The 20583-nt window shown below is 31.4% G+C and overlaps 1 protein-coding gene across 1 annotated transcript in view; it reads right to left on the bottom strand.

The window, feature by feature from the left end:
- The window catches only part of LOC114344166 (uncharacterized), a 32729-nt gene extending 12151 nt beyond the window's left edge, over positions 1-20578 (bottom strand). Inside the window, exon 1 of the mRNA XM_028295017.2 lies at positions 20412-20578. Coding sequence (XP_028150818.1) covers positions 20412-20416 — 5 coding nt within the window. The 5' untranslated portion in view covers positions 20417-20578. The remainder of the gene's footprint in view (positions 1-20411) is intronic.
- Positions 20579-20583: the final 5 nt, after the last annotated feature.

Genomic DNA, 20583 nt, shown 5'->3' with positions numbered 1-20583 from the left:
AGTTCATGTAATACGATCTTGAAAAAATAGAACGACAGTTACATATACAGGGTGTCCAGAAACTCTACCGACAAACGAAGACAGGAGATTGCTCAGATAATTTTAAGACAATTTAACCCAATTCACCCAGTTCGAAAATTCTGCCTAACGGAGCTAGAGCTATTTGAAGATGGCGTCTGGTAATTAGTTTTTCCTGAATACCTCCAGAACGCTTCTATTTAGAGGAACAAAAATTGGTACGCTTCTTTATTTTCCAGATATAAATCGATTTTATCCATTGCGAATTTCTAGTACCTGTCACAGGCCTCCGTTTTGGGTAGGAAAACGGTTATTTTATCGCATAACTTTTTTGTCTTTAACTTTTAAGCATTTTTGACTCATAATTATTTAATTGCGAGGTGTTTTAGTACTAAAAGGTACTCTTGTTTTAAGTCGATATTACACACCGTTTTCTAGAAAAATCGATTTGAACATTTTTCGTTACTTGAATTTGAAAAGAAAATTTAAAGAAGTTTTTAAAAAATCAGTGTATTTTACCAACTTAAAGCAAAAATAACTTTTAGTACTAGAGTACCTCATAATTTAATAATCTAGTGTCAAAAATGCTTAAAAATTAAAGACAAAAAGTTATGCAGTCAAATCACCGTTAACCTATCCAAAATGCACGCATATGACCGGTAGTAGAAATTCTTAATTAATGAAATCATTCATCTCTGGAATATAAATAAAAATACCCGTTTTCGTTTTTCTAAATATTCTTTTTCTAATTTTTTTTTTAAATTCAAAAAAAAATTTCAAATCGATTTTTTCCAGAAAACGGTGCATCTGTTTAAAGCAAAAGTACATTTTACTATTAGAATACTTCACAATTTATTAAACCAGAGTCAAAAATGTTTAAAAATTAAAGCCAAAAAAGTTATGCGATAAAATAACCGTTGCCCTATCCAAAACGGACGCCTATGACCGTTACTAGAAATTCGCAATGGACGAAATCGATTTATCTCTAGAAGATAAATACGCGTACCAAATTTCGTTTTTCTAAGTAAAAGCGTTTTGGAGGTATTTCAGAAAAATAATTACCAGACGCCATTTTCAAATAGCTTCAGCTCCTTTAGGAAGCATTTTTGAACTGGGTGAATTGGGTTAAATGGTCTTAAAATTATCTGAGGAATCTCCTGTCTTCGTTTAACGATAGAGTTTCTGGACACCCTGTATACCAACCTACAAAAAAATTGTTTGAAGCAATGTAAATACCCCCGTCCATTCAAATATTATATTTCAGAACTATTTTTACAAAAATCATTTAATTTTTATGACTAAGAAGACATTTCTTAGATGTGGCAACAGAGCGCTACGTAAAATAGAAACCGCACCTAGAATTTTGCCCAAAACCGTTGAGTTTACTAATCAAATCGCTGACTTCGCTAGTGGCAGCAGCAGTCGACCCCATGTATTTTTCACACTTTTTCAGTTTGTAAGAGACGGAAGATCGTATTCACGTTTTTGAAAGAAGGATAGAGTTAGTCGTCACACTGTGCCACGGTTTTCATTGAAGGATGGGATATCTTCCAGTGTAATATTTCAATCAACGACTGTACATAATATATTAGTGCAGTTACTGAAGGTTTTCACCTCCGATTTGGTTGAACCTCCATAGATTTTCATGAAAATTGGTGAGTAATTAGAGGATACCTCAAGGAACAAAGATGACATGATGCCAACTTGCGCTTTTACCCTGGGGGTGGATGCCACCTCTTCTCGTGGGTGAAAATTATTTTATTAAAAATAATACCATAAGTCGATAGAGGGACAAATTATAAGCAAAATTTGTTATATAAAGTTATTAAAATAAATCAACACTTTTTGAGTTATTAAAGACCAAAGATTTTATTTTTTCGTAAAAAAATGCATGTTTTAAATCGGTTTTTCACGTATAAATAAAAAACTATAAGCTTTTACAAAAAAGTTATTATTACTGAAATTAAAGATAATAAATAATTGAATACATTCCTCACATAAATAACTAAACTAATGTTAGTTCAAAGTGAGTTATTGGGAATTGAATGTGTATTTTTTTCGACGAGTACTCAAATCTAAGTATTCAAGCTTAAATAACGGGAAAACGATGCAATGTATAAAATATTCCTGCCAAACATTTGCCAAAGTACTTCGAAATACCTATCAAATGAGCTTCAGAACAAGGTAATAGCGTCAAAATTAAGCAAGTTATAATGAAAATAAAAGAACCGTTTCGAATTTTTTAGGAAAAAGTGAAAAATAAAACAAGCCATTTCCACAAAAATTAAAATTTATAGTAATCCCTACAAGAACTTCTTTATATTAGCATAAGTAATGTTTTCGATAATTTTGACCGGTTGAGAATGCATATTTAAAAAAAGATATAATTTAAAAAATCATAATTTTTAAAATTATTGTAATTCTCATATTCTTTTGATAATAACTCCAAAAATACTGAATATACGTAAAAAATTATATATAACCAAATTTTAGTTTTTTCTGTGTCAAATATTTTAAATGTTTTAGTATTTCTATAGGGTAAAAAATAACCGAGATAGAAACGTTTAAATCTTAAATTTTGCTTTGGGAACCATGCAACCGGGGTCATTTAACCTTTTATTTTTAAAAAAGTAAGGGGTTTAAAAGATTAGGTTCAACTTGCTTAAATAACACTTGGAATTAACTTTCAAACAGTTTTTAGATGAACCTGATATCGTAAACACGAACGGAGTTATTAAAAAACAATAACATTTTTTTAAAAAATTTTAAAAGATAAATTTTTAGAAAAAATTTTGGAGCATAAATTTTAACGCTATCAACATGTTCGGGGGCACATTTAATAGATATTTTTTAAGTACTGTGACAAATGTTTCATAAGTTTATGTTATAAAATGCATCAATTTCCTGTTATTTTAGCTTGAATACTTTTTTTCGGCGAGTTTTTTACTCGCCGAAAAAAATATACATTCAATTACCTATAACTCACTTTTAGTTAACATAAAAGGTTTTTGTAGTAAGGAGTTTATTTCATTTTTTATTAGCGTCAATTTTGATAATAATAACTTTTTTGTAGAACTTACACTTTTTCAGTTATTGATGAAAAATTGGTTAAAAACATGCATTTTTCTCAAGAAAAATTAAAATCTTTGATCTTTAATAACTCAAAAAGATTTGATTTATTTTAATAACTTTATATAACAAATTTTGCTTGAAATTTGTTCCTCTATCGAATTATGGAGTTATTTTTAATAAAATAATTTTCACCCCCGAGAAGGGGTGGCATCCGCCCCCAGGGTAAAAGCGCAAGTTGGCACCATATCACCTTTGTTCCTTGAGATATCCTCTAACCACTCACCAATTTTCATGCAAATCGATGGAGGTTCAACGAAATCGGAGGTAATAGCTCATATCCACCTTCAGTGACTCCACTATATTGTTTATTTATCTTTCAATTACTTTCAATCTTACAATGTACTGTACATAATATATTGTTTATTTATCTTTCAATTATATTTACAATGTCTTCAGTTCTGAATGAGCAAATAAATAAAGGTGTTACGTTAAAATTTATAGTAATTTTCCCGAAAATTAGGAAATACCAAAATGTGATCCGCAGCATTTGAAAAATATCTTAATTAATAATTGTACATCTAAATAAATATTTTTAATGTCCGATTGGTATATTATTTGACAAATAATGACATGATTTCGAAGTCAGTTAAGTATGATATAATGCCATAGGGCGTTATTTTGAAAAATAACACCCTAGGGCATTCAATTTAAATTAATAGTTAAATACTGTCAAGTTGACAAATATCAACCTAAGTAAAACTATGGTTACCACAATTACGTTAAGACTATTGCTGGTAAATGTACTTATTTAAAAACTAATTAATTCAAAATTCATTCAAATTTTTTGCAAAGAAAGAATAATTTAGTCGGACATTAAATGTTGAAGGTACCACGGGTATTATAGATAATAACGCTTTTGGTCAAAGTAAATCCCTCGGGCCAAAGGCCCTCGGTATATACACCATTGACTTCAAGCGTTATTATCCCTATAATGTCCTTGGTACCTTAATAACTAAAATATCTTAGATAAGCTAATTTGTATTTAATGTTAATCAATAATGATAGAAACTGCATTATTTGCCAGTTAAAAATTTAAAGTCTATTCCATGAATATAGTACTGATTTGGATTATCACTACAATAAATATTTTATTGCGCAACAAGTTTAAAAGTAAATTGCTTTAATAATTATTTACCTCTCTCGACACCTCACGGTAGAAGAGAACCGAATTATATATATAATAGGGAACTTGCATAAAATTTTAAATTCAAAAAAAAATGTTATAAATCACAACAGAACATAATTTAAAACATGTATCAAAGATTAAAAAGTTTTGTTTGGCTTTCGTTTGGCCCCTAAAGATGATTAAAAATTCAAATTAAAACAGGTGGCCCAAAACGCGTCGTGACGTCATTCGTTTACATTATGTTTACATTCTTCCAAAAAAGTAAACAGAATTTAAAATTAGACATTATAAACGTCAGTAGAAAATACAGTTATGTAACCTCACAAGTGTTTTTGATCGTTTGAACTATTTTAAATTGACTAAAGGTTCTCTAAACCAAGGCCAGAAAACAAAAAAAAAATATAGATTTTAAATTTGTACTTCTGTTATTATGAGGTTTTAAGGCGTGAAATTTTGGAAATCGTATTTTTAAAGGAAACTGAATATTATTATGCAATAAAAAAATGTGCAAGGTCCCTATTAGGTTTGGCATTCGTTTTGACACTGACACTAAGTTTTATAAATGTTTTGATAATTGCTATTTCTGACATATTTGAGTGTTTTTATTACTTAAGACAATAGGGAACTTGCACATTTTTTATTGCATAATAATATTCAGTTTCCTTTAAAAATAAGATTTCCAAAAATTTCACGCCTAAAACCTCATAATAACAGAAGTACAAATTTAAAATCTATATATATTTTTTTGTTTTCTGGCCTTGGTTTAGAGAACCTTTAGTCAATTTAAAATAGTTCAAATGATCAAAAACACTTGTGAGGTTACATAACTGTATTTTCTACTGACGTTTATACGAGTAATGTCTAATTTTAAATTCTGTTTACTTTTTTGGAAGAATGTAAACATAATATAAACGAATGACGTCACGACGCGTTTTGGGCCACCTGTTTTAATTTGAATTTTTAATCGTCTTTAGGGGCCAAACGAAAGCCAAAAAAAACTTTTTTATCTTTGATACATGTTTTAAATTATGTTCTGTTGTGATTTATAACATTTTTTTCGAATTTAAAATTTTATGCAAGTTCCCTATTATTTACCTACTATTAGACATATGAGGCTATGCATGAAACAAGGGCGAACTTGACTAAGGGTAATCTTTGTTTAATTTACTATTCTTTTCTATGTTTGTCAGTTCCAATGACATAGTGGTTCATTAATTCATTATCATAATTATTATTGTCTTTGAAGACAATAATAATTATTGAATTAAATAATCTAATTTGCTGAGTTTACCCTCACTCAAAAACTTTAAAATTGCGTTTTTCTCAAAACAGGGACTTTCTTGTTCTCCCTTGTTGCATGCATAGCCTCATATTAAATATTTACTTTCATACTTCTTATGTTGCACAGTAAAATATTTGTTGTGGAGATAAATGGACAGGTATTTTTAAAAAAATTTTAAGCTCTTTTAATATAATTCCTTCAATAACAGAATTCACACGCATAGATGGTGCCAAAAAGTCGTGCATTGACAATATTTATACAAATATTGAAGCATTTTCATCAAAAGTTTTCAACCCTCACACATCAGATCATTTGGCTCAGATAGTTAGATTTGAGATCGGTGGAGTGCCTTCGGTAAGTAGTAAAAAACGTCAGTTTAATGCAGAAAACAAACAACATTTCAAATTCTTGTTAAGTCAGGTGGATTGGTCAAATCTCTTTGCATGTCATTCTTCACAAATAGACAGCCAATGGGAAGAATTTAAAAATATTATAGAAACATTATTTCAGCAATGTTTTCCTATAAAAAGATTTAATAGCAAAAATCGTAAAGAGAGTTGGACAAGTGCACCAGAGGTTACTTCCTGTAAATCACGGCTGGATATTTTGTTCACTTTAAGTGCCAATAATGAGCTGTATCGAGAGGACTATAGGGCTGAAAAGCGTAGATATAATAAACTTTTGGTTGAGTCTCGAAAAAACTTTTATCATAAAAGGTTGGAAAGTAGTGATAACAAGTCTAAGGTTTCATGGCAAATAATCAAAGAAATTAAAGGGAACTCAAAAAGCTCCAATGTTCTGGGCTTACAAGGTGAGTCAAATGCTCTATCCAATGAAATCAACACTTTTGTGGCAAATGCAGCTATAAATGCAGTCAATAAAATCAAGCCGGTAGAAAACTTCAGCATTAATATCAGCACTGTCTCGGAAAGTATGTTTTTGTTTTCTGTTTCTGAAACTGAAATTCTAAAAATAATTCAAAATCTAAAAAATAAACATAGCTCTGGTCATGATGGAATTTCCACAAATATCATTAAGTATGTTGCACATGAATTAAGTTATCCTCTAACTTACATTATAAATAATTCCTTCGCATATGGCTACTTTCCACAAAATTTAAAGATAGCTCTGGTGAAACCACTGCACAAGAAAGGGGATCCAACTGAAGTGGAAAATTATCGACCCATCAGTCCTCTCTCGTCCTTCTCTAAGATTTTTGAAAAAGCTATGTATAATAGACTTGAAAATTTCTTCAGGTCAAAAAATCTTCTCAAACAAACACAGCATGGTTTCCTAAAGGGCAAATCAACTGATACAGCTATATTTGACTTCGTTACTAAAATACTTGAAAACTTGGAACTAAAAAACAAAACACTAGGAGTTTTTCTAGATCTGTCAAAAGCATTTGACAGTTTAGATCATCAAATACTGCTGATCAAACTTGACAAGTATGGAATATGAGGCCCAGCTTTACGTTGGATAGAGTTATTTATCACAGGAAGGTCACAGAGAGTTTGTCTGGAAACTAATGGTGAGAGAACACTCTCAGAAGCACTGAATCTCGAGTTGGGGATACCCCAGGGAAGTGTTCTTAGACCTTTTTTATTTCTTGTATACATCAATGATCTTGCTGAATCTGTAACAGATGAATCATCTAGCCTTATTAATTTCGCAGATGACTCAAATTATCTGATTTGGGCCAAAACTGTTGAAGAGTTGCTCTTGAAAACAGGTGAAAATCTGGAGAGGGCTGAGAGATGGTTCGCTGGGAATAAATTATTGTTGAACTGTGATAAGACTGTCTTCATCTATTTTAGAACCATTCAGTCTCGAGTCCGATCACGAATATGGTAAATATTCAATCAGACCACATAGAAACATCCAACTCTGTCAAATTCCTGGGTATCTACATTGACCAATATCTGCAGTGGGATGTACACCTATTGCAGTTATGTAAAAAACTGAACTCTGCATGCTACTCAATAAGAGTGCTTACAGCAGGATACTCTTCTTACTGTTTATTATGCTAACTTTTATTCTCAACTACGTTATGGAATCATGTTCTGGGGAAATGCAGTGGCAACATCAGAGCTTCTTATCATTCAGAAAAACGTAATACGGATTATTCTTGGGATGACAATCAAAGACTCATGCAGGGGAAATTTAAACTACTAAATATACTTACTTTTCCAGCCATCTACATTTATGAATGTTTAAAGTTTCTTTTTAAGAACCCTTTATTATTTAACCATTACATCCCCAATCATACCCATCACACAAGAGCTCTAAACCTAACTATCCCTAGACACAGGCTTACTCTAACAGAACGAAGTCCACTATATGCCTGTATCAAATTCCACAACAAGTTACCATCAGCGTTAAAACAAGAGATTCAATTTGGAAGATTTAAAAGAGAGTTATTTAAATATCTGGTCATTGTAGAACCATATACTGTGGTGGAATACCTGGAGTATTAGTTGTTTTTGTTTTTGTAACATGTAATGTCTAATTTTTAATTTTAATTTTAATTATGATAATTATTGTTCTATGTACTTTAGATTTATACAATCTCTTTCCTTTTTACTTTTACTTTTAATTGACATTATTTGCTCAAATATGTAAAAATTTTATGCAAATAAAAATTATTATATTCTATTATATTACAAAAAAAAATAGGATACATCCAATAAAACCTGCCAACACAAATGTAACCTCAATTTTTTGTTCACATAAATACAGAGTTTCATAGTGACACAACAAGTCGTGTAGATGCAGTGAATTTTTGAAATTAGCAAGTTGGTTGAAAAATGGATCTTGGCAGAGAACATTTTCGATATTAATTTTTACAATATACATTTTCGAACAATATTTTTTTACAATTTTCAGAGGGGATTATCCCAACAGCAAAGTATCGCTGAAATGAGTTTCTGTGTTTGGGAATAAAGCATCACACCAGTCAACTATTTCCCACTGGTCAGGGGTCACACAGCAAAACATTCATTTGTCAGCTGATTAAGGATGACCACCATGTAACGCACTGGGAGATAGAGGCATCTTTGGACATTTCAAATCCAAAAGATCCAGCATGACATGATCATTATTTAATATAAAATAGATTTATAATAAAATGGATATTTTTAACCCAGACTTCTTTATTTTTGTTATTGAGTACATAATCCATTTTATTCAAAACACTTCCCTTAACAAAATAGATTTATTTTATTTTGACTTTTTAATTCTAATCAATCCATTTTGTAAGGGTGTAAACTATTTAATGGCATCAGCTGTGCATATAAAAATGTACTGTACATAATATATTGTTTATTTATCTTTCAATTATATTTACAATGTCTTCAGTTCTGAATGAGCAAATAAATAAAACTGTTCAATTAAAATTTATAGTAATTTTCCCGAAAATTAGGAAATACCAAAATGTGATCCGCAGCATTTGAAAAATATGTTAATTAATAATTGTGCATCTAAATAAATACTTTTAATGTCCGTTTGGTATATTATTTGATACATAATTTCGAAGTCAGTTAAGTATGATATAATGCCCTAGGGCGTTATTTTGAAAAATAACTAGTTAAATACTGTTGAAATATCAACCTAAGTAAAACTATGGTTACCACAATAATTATGTTACGACTATTGCTGGTTAATGTACTTATTTGAAAACTAATTAATTCAAAATTCATTTAAATTTTTTGCAAAGAAAGAATAATTTAGTTGGACATTAAATGTTGAAATACCACGGGTATTATATATAATAACGCTTTTGGTCAAAATATATCCCTCGGGCCAAAGGCCATCGGTATATACACTATTGACTTCAAGCGTTATTATCCCTATAATACCCTTGGTACCTTAATAACTAAAATATCTTAGATAAGGTAATTTGTATTTAATGTTTATCAATAATGATAGAAACTGCATTATTTGCCAGTTAAAAATTTAAAGTCTATTCCATGAATATATTACTGATTTGGATTATCACTACTATAAATATTTTATTGCGCAACAAGTTCAAAAGTAAATTGCTCTAATAATTATTTACCTCTCTTGACACCTCACGGTAGAAGAGAACCGGATTAAACATATAATTATTTACCTACTATTAGACATATCAGGCTATGCATAAAACAAGGGCGAACTTGACTAAGGGTAATTTTTGTTTAATTTACTATTCTTTTCTATGTTTGTCAGTTCCAATGACATAGTGGTTCATTAATTCATTATCATAATTATTATTGTCTTCAATAATAATTATTGAATTAAATAATCTAATTTGCTGAGTTTACCCTCACTCAAAAACTTTAAAATTGCGTCTTTCTCAAAACAGGGACTTTCGTGTTCTCCCTTGTTGCATGCATAGTCTCATATTAGATATTTACTTTCATACTTCTTATGTTGCACAGTAAAATATTTGTTGTGGAGATAATTCAAAACAGTCGTATATTCATGGAATAGACTGTATTCACTAGAATGACATCTAGAAAACAATTAAATAACTTATGTCCAGTTGCACCAACAAATAAATGATTGATTTTTTGATTTGGATTGTCTATTTATTTTAAAATGTTGCACCAACCATTACTCAATAGGGAACTTGCACATTTTTTTATTAGATAATAATGAACAGTTTTGTTTAAAAATGAGATTTCCAAAATTTCACTCTTCAAAAACTCGTAATAACTTAGAAATACATATTTAAATTCTTCTGCGGTATAAAATAGTTCAAACGACCCGTGACGTCACATAGTTTTGCATTAGTTTTGATTATGGTTATATTTCGCTGTATCTAGGTACACGCTAACGTGTACGCAAATAAAAAAGTTAGGTAGACGCGAATTAAACTTCATCAAGCCAGTGATGTCATTACTTAGCTTGCGCAGTGACTATACATTTTAGTACATGCTATTTTGATATGTTTAGTGTTTGTTTGATAGAAAAATATTTGTGAAGGGAAGGGAAGCAGAACTATTCAGATGTTTCAAACTTAATTGTAATAAATCAATGTATATATATAAAAGTATATATTTAGGTTAGCAAAATAATTATATGTATTTAGTTGACATGACATGTAGGTACAAAATATTGTTAAAATAATTTTTATATGTAAGTGAATTATTATAATCAACTATTCTAAATGCAAAATAAGCCACAATTTAACTAAAAAAATTATTTTATTAACGTTTCGACGTCCAAATCGGATGTCATTGTCAAAATACAAAAATTAGTCAGATTAAATAAATTATTAGAAAAAATTTTTTACTAAGCAACAACATTTTTGTTTAATTTAATAATATTTTGTATTTTTATTTATTTATTCACGGGCAAGCCCTATTCCGATATAAATTTTACAGTGTTCTAAATTATATAACATAATTATACAATTATATAACATTAATGTTAACCAATTATATAACATAAACTATCGTAATATAACATATAACCAAGTGGTTTGAGAAAAAATAACTCGTATGAGTAATACAGTTACAAAAAAGAAAAAAAAAAGAATAAGATAACATTGTCATTAGGTCAGTACAATTACAAACAAAAGATATCACCTAAATCAATTCGGAAATGTTGTAAGGTATAACGGTTTTAAGTTATCTAATACATACAGGTCATGTAACACTAATCACAATACAAAAGCTCTGGCCGAAAATATTAAAAAGTTAAAAAGTTAGGGAAGAAATTAGGTTTTTAAAGCGGGAAACTGATATATTAAAAATTTCGAGGTTATTTAATGAGTTAGCTAATCGAAGAGTTCTAGGAATAAATGTGTTGTAAGAATAATTGAATCTATGAAAAGAGACATAAAAGGTTTGCACCTGCCTAGTCGAACGACTGGGGACAAATAGAGATATTTTGGAGAGAAGTTCGGGGCAGTTACACAGCCCGTTGATAATTTTAAATAAAATAATTAAGTCTCTTTGTTTTCTGCGTACCTCAAGAGGAGGTAAGTTCAGTATGCGCTCTAATACAGAATAGTCATAGTATACATGCAACTTACTGGCAGTATATCTCAGAAAATTGTGTTGGACAGCCTCAATCTTCAGTTTATGAGTAAAGTAATAGGGGGACCAAATTGTGGAACAGTAATCGAAATGAGATCTAACCAGGGAGAAATAAAGAGATTTAATAGCTGAGATGTTTGTAAAGTCTCTAGTGGTTCTTTTTATAAAGCCAAGCATCTTCATAGACTTCTGTATTGTACTGTAAATGTGTGATTTATAGCTAAGGGCGGAGTCAAGGATCACACCTAAATCCCTAGTTTCAGAGGCAGAATGTAAGGTCAGATTATTTATACTATATTCGAAGATGATTGGATGATGAGTTCGGTGGAAACGAAGAATATGGCATTTGGATGCATTCAAACACATACCATTTTGCATACACCAGTTAGATAGGCGATCAATATCACCTTGTAGACTAAGTGAATCAGCCTCAGATGTGATTATTTTAAAACATTTTAAATCATCAGCGAATAACAAAGTTTCACTTACTTGGAAACAGGGTATTAGATCATTGATAAATATATTAAACAACAGAGGTCCCAAGTGTGATCCCTGTGGTACACCTGAGTTAACAGAGATGGTATGAGAATAGTGATGATTAACCCTGACAATTTGCGATCTTTGCGTAAGATAGCTCTTGAGCCACTTCAATATAAGGCCATCAACTCCGTATAAATAAAGTTTATGAATCAAGAGCTCATGATTAACTTTGTCGAAAGCTTTGGAAAAGTCAGTATACACAGAGTCAACTTGTAAACCCCTCTCAAGAGCATCTGTCAAAAAATCAACATATGTTATGAGACCCAATTCTGCTGATTTTTTGGATGTAAATCCAAATTGTTGGGCCCCTATAATTAGCGAGAAGTCATAACTTAAATAATCGGAAATAATGCTCTCAAAAACTTTAGGAATAGCACTAAGAATACAAATGGGACGATAGTTACCTATATCCGATTTTCGACCTGATTTATATATTGGAGTGACATAAGAGTTTTTCCAGTAGTCTGGAAATTCCCCTGTTGATAAAGACTTATTAAATATATAAAAAAGTGGGCGCGATAGAATGAAGCTGAATGTTTTAAGGAAAGTGGGGGGAATTCCATCAGGACCAGGACCTTTGTTGGTATTGAGTTCAGACAGTTTTTCGTAGATTTTTGAAATTTCAATGTGATAATTAGACACATTAACCAAAGGTGAAATCTGGGTTACATGCGGATGTAAGGATTGGTTAGTATAGACGGAAGAGAATTGGTTAGCAAAAAGATTAGCAATATCAGTTCCATTGAAGGCAGTACGATCTCCAAGAGTCATTGTATTAGGTATAGCGTTATTTTCCCTTTTACTACTTACAAATTTCCAAAAGGATTTAACGTTATTAACAATAGAATGTTCGGTACGTTGAATGTAATCAGCATAACACTGTCTTGATAAAAATTTACATCTAGTTCTTAAGTTACTAAATGCTGCATAACTTTCTGGACACCTTGTGCTCTTATATATCTTGTGCACTGATTTCTTCTCGTGAAGCAACTTCTTCAGCTCAGAGGAGTACCAGCATGGATATTTCTTATCACAGATTTTTTTTAGCGGAACAAAACAATCAATGATGGAATAAAAAATGTCGTAAAATACAGAAACCATGTCAGAGAGTACTTTTCCTTGAAGTGCACCATCCCAATTAATTGCTTGAAGGGATGAACGAATTGCTGCATAGTCAGCATGAACAAAGTCATAATAATACTCTTCACCAGATAAATGATCATTTGTGATTTTGAGTGGCAAACTGCATTCAAGCGGAGGATGATGTGTGTCCACTGGAATTAAAGTGTCGATAGCCTTCAATACATCAATACCCAATGGAGATAAAATGAGATCAAGCGTAACTCCTCTATCGTTGGTTATTTCGTTGGTCTGGAAGAGATTGAAAAAAGCACAGATATTGGATATAGTTTCAATAGAATCAGCTTCAGATTGTGTAGCTGTAGGCTGAGGAGAAGCAACGGAACAATAATCATCGACATCCCAAACTGCAGATGGAAGATTAAAATCACCCAATAGAAAAAGGTTTGCTCTATCATATTGCTCGCTTATAGTGATAAGCTGTTCAAAGTACGATTGGTATAAAGTAGCTATAGATTTAGGTGGAAAATATACTGTACCGATTATAGATTTGTTATTAAAGAGAACAAACAACTGTTCAATCGAAGGATCAGACTGAATTTGATAAGAAGGAATTGAGTTCTTAATGGCAATCAACACTCCCCCACCTCTACTGAAGACACTGGAGTCCTTAGAGCGGTCAGTTCTGTAGATGTTATAGTTGAGAAGTCCAAGTTCAGCATCCGTAATTTCAGGTGTGAGCCAGGTTTCAGTTAAGATAATGATATCATAGGAACAGTTGCTGACATTCAAGCTGAGGTCAGACAGTTTAGTTCTTAGTCCTCTAACATTTTGGTAATAAAGTATAGGGCTGCCCGGTTTTAGTTTTTTTTACAGATTTTCGGTGTATTGTTGAAGTATTTAATAGTTAAATTTTGCTCACCAGCCTGTTGACGCACTCTAAGTTCGTTTTTCACTGAATCGAGTTGCTTTTTCTGACAGGGAGTTTGATCAGATAGGAAAAATATTTTATTTGCCTGGCCTAATTTAACTTTGTTTCTTAAGATTTGATGCACTTCGCGAGCCGAGGAAAGAACGACTTTAATTGGTCTATGACCGTTTTTATTCTTCTTCCCAAAACGAAAGATATGTTTACTGTTGACACTTATCGCACCTTCACTCGCTCCAGATAAAAGTGTTTTTATTTTATTAATATCCTCAGTTGAAGTTGATGGTTCTGGGAGATTGAAGATAAGTAAATTATTTGACCTTTTTTGGCGTTCGTGTAGCTCATTTATGATGTCATCGGTTATTGGAAAGTTACTCTTGTTATCTTTTAGCATTTGGATTTCAGCTTTGAGTAAGGTGACTTCGCACTTCAGGTTTTCAACTTCTCTTAGAATTTTGGGCACACTTTTGAATGACAGTCGGCAATCAGAACAAAAGTAGAACAACGTTCTCTTCTGGATTACAACAGCTCGAAGTTCAGAAGCACTTAAGCCAGTACATCCTTCGGTCGGATGAAGAATAATATGACAGCTGTCATATCAATTTTGACAACAACATCCGGTTTAGACGTCGAAACGTTAATAAAATCAATTTTTTAGTTAAATTGTGGCTTAGTTCTCATTTAGAATAGTTGATTACAAAAATTCCACAAGGATAATAGCTTCAGAACAAGTTAATTATTATTGTGAAAGCTTTGGGTCTTCCTTTTATTTTAATCTTGGATGGTAATACTATTTCATTGATAACTAAAAAATATATATTAATTTATAGTCTCTTATCTTTTTGGTACTGTTTTAAAATGTTCTTAAACTCGGTAAAAGAACTAAATAATTGTCCACACTCCAAAGTTAATTTAAAAACAAACACTAAACAAATAAAAAATACGAAATCACTGACACTCTAACTTTTTTATTTGCGTACACATTAACGTATACCTAGACACAACCTTATATTTAGGTATATTCTTCTTCTCCTTCTTTAGTTTATTGGCCTCCACCTACTTGGGTATTTGGCCAGCTCATCGTCGTGGAATAAGTCAAAAATATTTATATTCTAATGACATTTATCGTATGTCATTGTAATAATATCGATACATTTTTGGCAAAGTAACGTAAGTGACATTTTATGTTTTTTCATTAAACTAAAGCTATTATTGTTTAGAAGGTACTGCCAAAGTGTAGTAAGCCTAGAATTAATTCAAACATAATATGTCTAGGCTTACAACACTCCGGCAGTACCTTCTAAACAATAAGAGCATTTGTTTAATGGAAAAACATGATTCGCCAAAAATGTCACTTACGTTACAGTTTGTTAAAATTGGAGTTTTATACTGTTTTTGAAGGAAAGGAACGAAGGTTTACTATTGAAAATAAAACCATTTTGTAAAAGAAAAATTTTCTATGAATAGTTCAAACGATCAAAAACACTTGTAACTTCACATAAATGTATTTTCTACTGACGTTTATAATGTCTAATTTAAAATTCTGTTTACTTTATTGAAAAAATGTAAATGTACAACCCAGTGACGTCACGATGCGTTTTGGACAACCTGTTTTAATTTGAATTTTTAATCGTCTTTAGGGGCCAAACTAAAGACAAACAAAACTTTTTTATCTTTGATACATGTTTTAAATTATGTTCTGTTGTGATTTATAACATTTTTTTCAAATTTAAAAATTTATACAAGTTCCCTATTCGAACCAACAGTTTTTGAACTGTCAAAAGTAGCCAGTCCATTTTCTACGGTTATTTGAATAATCAACTGTTTTTATTTTGGCAATTCAATTTCATAATATAACCTTACAAAACTTACTTTGCCAATCATCTTTGACAGACCAAGCTCAGATTAGAATAGGTTTCTGCACTAATACGATGTTATCACTTATACATTGTTTGTTTGTAAATCAACAGTTTTTTAGAATGGTGCAACTCGTTTGAAAAATAACCATTGATAATTGATCTATAATTGACGGTTAGCAAATCAGTTGATTTACAGTCTGTTGGCCATTATTGAATTAACTAAATCAGTCTCTAATAGGGTTTGAAAACTCTTTCTTATCTAGTATATATAATTAAATTGGTATCATACAATATACCTACAAATATGATATTATATGGTGAATATCAAGGATGAAAAATGTGGAGAAAAATATACAAACGATTTTTTCCTTTAATTTAAGGGCAATATAAATCTACTAATTCAAAACGCTTGCAATAATTTTTATGGAGTTTAAGACATAAACTGTGGGTATAATGATATGATGATGTCTTGCACAATGGTCAGACCAAATAAAGAACGTGAATGGTTACTCATTCTCTGAAGCAAAAAAACACATGCCAGAGAGAGATAATATGACAGAAATAATCAAACAAACTACATGACTCCTCTACATCCTTACGAAGAGAAAAGATAGAGGAGGAGGAGGATAAAGCTATGTATTTGCAAAAATCATCAGGGATAAGGATTATACTATCTTGCAGGATATTGCATCGCAATTGCATCACAATACTCAGCAAGATCAAAGCCACATTGCCAATGATTCCAATCTAAACTCACAACTCTCTTCTGAGTTACAGATCCTTCCCGTCATCCAAGAGGAAGTGACTGAAAATGATGGTTTCAAACTGGTGTCATATAAAAAAAGAAAACAAAACAGAAGACCAAGTCCCAAGAAAGGCATTAACACTGATAACCTACTAAAGGTTGTAGCACCTACTCCAATTAAATCATGGGTATTTATATCAGGTTTTACTCCTGAAACTGAAGCAACTGATGTTTTCAATTTTCTCAAAAAATATGAGCTTGACCAGGACTGTGTGTGTGAGAAGATGGTTACCAAAAAGAACCACCTATATAGCTCTTTTAAGGTAGGAGTTCCTGAGATAAACAATGATGCCATAATGTCATCTGATTTATGGCCACTGGGAACTAACATAAACCATTTTCTCCATGTTCAACGCCCTCGATCCTCAGTGAATCCGCTGAAGAAAACCGTGGTGCAGTAAATGTTCCTGTACATAATAATAATAATAAAGGTATTTTAGGAAATTTTAAGAAAGCACAAAAAACTATTTTACACTGTAATATACAATGTTTGCGTACCTCCTTCTTAGATCTGGAGGTCCTCCTCAATGAAGTATCAGCAGATTGCTTATGTATAAATGAACACTGGCTAGTATCTGAGGAACTATTTTCAATTAAAATTAAGAACTACAGAATGATTTCTGGCTTTGCAAGGACTGTGGGCTCTCATGGGGGTGTAAGTATATATATTAAAGAAACCTTTGATTCTGTTTCATTAAATCTTGAAAGTTTGTCTCTTGAAAAACATTGTGAAATAACAGGTGTACATTTGGTAAAATTTGATATTCAACTTGTCACTTTGTATCGTACCCCAGATGGTGATTTAAATCAATTCTTCAATACAATGTCAAAAGTTTTCAAAAAGTTAAATACAAATAAACCTCTTATTATAACAGGGGATTTCAATGTGCACTTCAATGAAAGGGATATTGCAGCCCTGGATCTGTGCAATTTCTTTAGATCCTATAACCTCAAAAAATCAATAAAATTTAACACCCGTTATAATAGATGTCTTGATAACATATTTACAAATATTAATAGTACCATGTTGCAATCCGAAGCTGTTGATCTTTCACACACTTCAGACCACAAAGGCATATTGTTTAAATGTGAAGTGTCCCAAACTACTTCTAAATCTAGAATAAGCTACAGGCCCATTACAGAGATGGGACTGGCCTCTTTAAATAACAATCTTTGCTTACAAAATTTTGAATTTATTGATAATGAATGTATTGATGTGGACTCAAGGTTTAAAATGTTTATCGATATTTTAACGCAGGCAATAAATCTGTCTTTTCCTGAAAAATCTAGGCTTGTTGAGCAAGGTAAACAATGTAAAAAAAATTCTTGGTTTAATGATGATTTGAAACTTATGAGGGAGAAACTACAATTTTTGACATCTTTAAATAAAAGTGACCCCGTTTTAGTGACAAAGAAAACACTCTCAGAATATAGGAAAAAATACAGACATGCTATACATAAGGCAAAGATTAAATCTAATGATGATTTTATATTAAACTCTAACAACCGTCAACAGGCTATGTGGTCCCTAATAAACTCAAGATGTAAGAATTTACCAATAAAAAATTCATCACTCAGTGCAAATAGTTTTAATGATTTCTTCTGTGGTATTGCTGAAAATGTAATAAATACACTTAATCATACTGACCAATCATTCAATACATACCTTAGTTTTATACCACATGCTCCTTCATTCGCCTCTAATCATTGCTCCTTCAGATTTGAGCCAACAAATTTGGAGGAAGTTGTAAAAGCAATTGAAGAATTAAAAAATAGCCAGAGCAAGGACCCGGATGGAATGAACACAAAAATAATCAAGGCAATTAAACACAACATTAGCTTACCTTTAACTAAACTAATAAACTACTCAATTTCATCCTGCATTTTTCCTTCAGTGTTTAAAACTGCGAAAGTCATACCTCTCTTTAAACGTAAAGGTTCGGCTGATGATCATAATAACTTTCGTCCAATTTCTCTTTTGCCAATTCTTTCCAAAGTGTTTGAGAGAATCCTAAAGAAGCAGATCAATGACTATTTTGAATCTAATCGGCTTTTTGCAGTGCAGCAATTTGGATTTAGAAAAAACAAAACAACAACACTTGCTATCGATCATTTTACAGGCAGTATTTTGGAAGGATTTGAAAACTTTCTTGATACCCTTGCCTCGTTCCTTGATCTTACTAAAGCTTTTGATTGTGTCACTCATAGTATTCTTCTTAAAAAATTACATGCCTATAATTTTCATCCTATGTCTATTCAATTGATTGAGTCTTATCTATCAGATAGATTTCAATATGTGTTTTTTAACCAGCTCAAATCTGATAAAAAACCTTTGATGTATGGAGTGCCTCAAGGGTCAGTTCTAGGTCCAATATTATTTCTCATTTATATAAATGACTTGGGATTTTCACAAGAGGGCCCGGTAAGCACAGTCCTATTTGCTGATGATACTACATGCTATCAAAGTTACCACCCTTCCCAAATCAGTGATATTGATCTTGAGACCACAGAGAGCAATTTGTTCCAATGGTTTTTGGCAAATCGTCTCTCTCTCAATAACTCAAAATCACAAACAGTGAACTTTACCCTAAGACATAACACCATTACACATCCCATTTTAACAGATTGTTCACAGGAAGCTAAATTTCTTGGTGTTTATCTTGATCGGGGACTCACTTGGGAACGGCACATACTGAAACTTTCCCAAAAGCTCTCAAGCCAACTCTTTTTATTTAGAAACCTATCTAAGGTTACCTCCCTTCAAACCCTTCTTACATCATATCACAGCAACTTTCACTCACGACTAACTTACGCAATCCTTTCCTGGGGACACTCTTGCCATATAGATAAGGTGTTTGGTCAGCAGAGAAAGTGTATTCGCATAATCACAGGTCAGGGTTATCGGGACGATTGTAGGCAGTCTTTCAGAAACCTGAGGATTCTCACACTACCTTCTGTGTACATTATGCAGTGCCTGTTGTATGTTCATCAAAATGTAGATCTGTATAAAACACAACAGCATACTTATCAGACTAGAAATCATGATGCCCTTGTACCAGACTTCAGTCGACTTGAGAGGACCAGAAATGGAACCAGATACCTAGCATTGAAATTTTATAACTGTATACCAATATCTATTAAAAGTCTTGATTTTAACCAATTTAAGAGACAAATTAAAAATTATCTTCTGATGGGTGCTTTCTACTCATTTGAGGAGTACTTCAGATCTAAATTTTGTTTTGTCCTGTAATTTAATTAGTGTTTAGTTTTTAAATTTTAGTAATAGGTTTTTTTTTACTGAAGTACTGTCAACTTTTAATGTAATTTTAGACAATTTTAATTATTGCTGACCTGTAAAAGTACATTTGTACATTATTACCAATAAATACTCTACTCTACTCTACTCTAATAAAAGTGGAAAATATAATGTCTAAGAAATACTTATGGATCATGGCTTTGTGAGAAACACATATAAGGCAAATATTTTAGTATTTTCCGTTTTTCTGCAACTACATAAGTTTTAAACAAATATATTTTAATGGTACACAAAAGTATTATTTTTAAAGTTCAACTTTAAGTGAACATCGTTTGACCACAGTATCAAAAGTTTTAACTTACCTCATTTTTATAAATATACGTCCAAGAATATGTATATAGCATAAAGTTCAATAATTGTAAACGTTTGTGAAAGTGAAAATTTAATGTTTTTCAGCTTTCATTTTAATGTTGACAAACTGTCAATGTATTAGTTATGACTTTTGACGTTGACAGTTGACACAAAAAATGTTGA

Source organism: Diabrotica virgifera, chromosome 5 (assembly GCF_917563875.1).
Source record: "Diabrotica virgifera virgifera chromosome 5, PGI_DIABVI_V3a".
In the NCBI taxonomy this organism is placed as follows: Eukaryota; Metazoa; Arthropoda; class Insecta; order Coleoptera; family Chrysomelidae; genus Diabrotica; species Diabrotica virgifera.
This window is presented reverse-complemented; position numbering and strand designations above follow the sequence as displayed.